This window comes from Pterocles gutturalis, unplaced genomic scaffold (assembly GCF_000699245.1).
Source record: "Pterocles gutturalis isolate BGI_N339 unplaced genomic scaffold, ASM69924v1 scaffold28961, whole genome shotgun sequence".
NCBI classification, from domain to species: Eukaryota; Metazoa; Chordata; class Aves; order Pterocliformes; family Pteroclidae; genus Pterocles; species Pterocles gutturalis.
The window spans coordinates 12,663-14,531 of record NW_010101297.1 but is presented as its reverse complement, the minus strand read 5'-3'; the positions used below and the strand labels follow the sequence as shown (position 1 = coordinate 14,531).

Below are 1,869 nucleotides of genomic sequence, written 5' to 3'. Positions count from 1 at the left end.
GCGTGGTTAGCCACAAAGTCCACAAAAACCATTAAACCCAAAATATACATTCTAAACACCTCAACCACACCATTGGGGGCTCCAGAGCTATTGCATGTGGTCACATTGCCCCACACGACAGCTCCCCCAACGCCCCTGCGTGGTTAGCCACAAAGTCCACAAAAACCATTAAACCCAAAATATACATTCTAAACACCTCAACCACACCATTGGGGGCTCCAGAGCTATTGCATGTGGTCACATTGCCCCACACGACAGCTCCCCCAACGCCCCTATCTGCCCGTGTTGTCCTCGAGGGCGTGGCGCCAGCCATTACCATCCCCGCCAACCCCGGTCTTTGGAATACAGTCCTGCTTTGGCACCGAGTCCCCATCCCTAGCCCGTCCACAGCTCATCGCCCCCAGTCAACCGCATCCAACACCCTGCACCTCTCCTCCAACCTTCCTTCAAGTTTCCAGCCACACGGGGAGGGGAGGTGCTGATAGCTTTTGCTCAATAGCCCATGCTCTGCCGGCCCCGCCAAGACGGGTGCTGGGATGACCCCCACCCACATTACTCTCCACATCTTGCCTGAAGTGATCGGGGGAATAACTTCCTGCCCGACCGGCTGAGACCCTGGCGGCAGCGATACACGCGGCATTACGCAGGTTGCGGCCAACACCATGCTCTGCCCGGTGCTCCTGACTGTCTCAAAAATAATGAGGTGGGATCAAGAGGGTGGGGAGAAAGAGCAGAGTCCATAAAACGAGGGAAAGCCCCTGTCACGGGTCAGGAGCACTAAACTCACTGTGGGAAAAGGCATGGAGGGCACCTGACCAAGTGGCTTTCGCCACCGCTCACCAAATATGGGCCCTGGGACACCGTCAGGTGGGAGGACACCTCGGGATGGCATCTGGGCTGGCGCTTGGCCCCTAAGATCCGATCGACCCATTCTCCCGAAACCCCGAGACACATCCCCTCGCTCCACGGCCCAACGGGGTCCCTGAGGACCATGAACCTTTTGATCTCCCACCAGTATTACTCTTCCAACATGCTCTCTGACACCTCTCTATGCTTCCCGCTCGGCCCGAAATCCCAGCATGGCCGGGAAGCCGTGCGGAAGGGAAGATCTGGAGACGCAATGGTCTCCACACTGCCTCCGTCACCTTCCTGACATCTAGACATCATCCCATGGGGCTGACCTCCCAACAGATCACCAAAGCCACCTGCCTACGGGGCCCCAAAATATAGACTGACACCAAGCCTGCTGGCCTGTCAATATCAATGGCACGGTAGAGTGCCGGCTGCCCTGGCCACGAGTAACGCTGGGAAGAGAACAGGATGCTTCTCCACCCCTACTGCATCCTCATTATAGGACTCTAGAGGCATCCCAGAGGAGGACAGACCTGGCACGAGCCCTCTTTAAATAGCAACATGGGGAGCACAGACCACCACAACATCCCAGCTTTCCCCCCAGCAAATAGGAGGAGAGGACGGTGGCGATGGTGAGGGAGCGTGGGAGTTGGGGACGGCGGAGGGCGGGGACGGGGCATGCAGAGGGTGCAGACTGCCATGAGACAAGACACTGTATGCTGGTGGGGAGGAAGAAAGGGAGAGGAGGCAGACTACAGCGAGAAAGCCCTAATTCATCACTTGACTAACGAGAGCAGCAGGGTAGGAGGTCTGCTAGTGGGCGGCGTGGCTCCTGCCAGGACAAGTTGAGGTGGTAGCCAGAGGGACCGGCGGGGAACAGGAGCAAAGGGAGCGCTGGGGTTGAGGGGGTCCCCAATTTACTGACCTTTCCAGGGTGTCAGGGCGGTAGTTGTCTCTTCTAAAAATTAAAGAACAAGGGAGAGTTAGGGCACAAGGACAACGGCAAGCGCGGGCTCG

At 57.6% G+C, this 1,869-nt stretch overlaps 1 protein-coding gene across 1 annotated transcript in view; it reads right to left on the bottom strand.

Moving 5' to 3' along the window:
* Positions 1-1,777: 1,777 nt before the first annotated feature.
* OPCML (opioid binding protein/cell adhesion molecule-like) overlaps positions 1,778-1,869 on the bottom strand; it is a gene marked incomplete at both ends in the record, with an annotated part of 4,767 nt that continues 4,675 nt past the window's right edge. The window contains one exon of the mRNA XM_010082963.1: positions 1,778-1,810. Coding sequence (XP_010081265.1) covers positions 1,778-1,810 — 33 coding nt within the window. The remainder of the gene's footprint in view (positions 1,811-1,869) is intronic.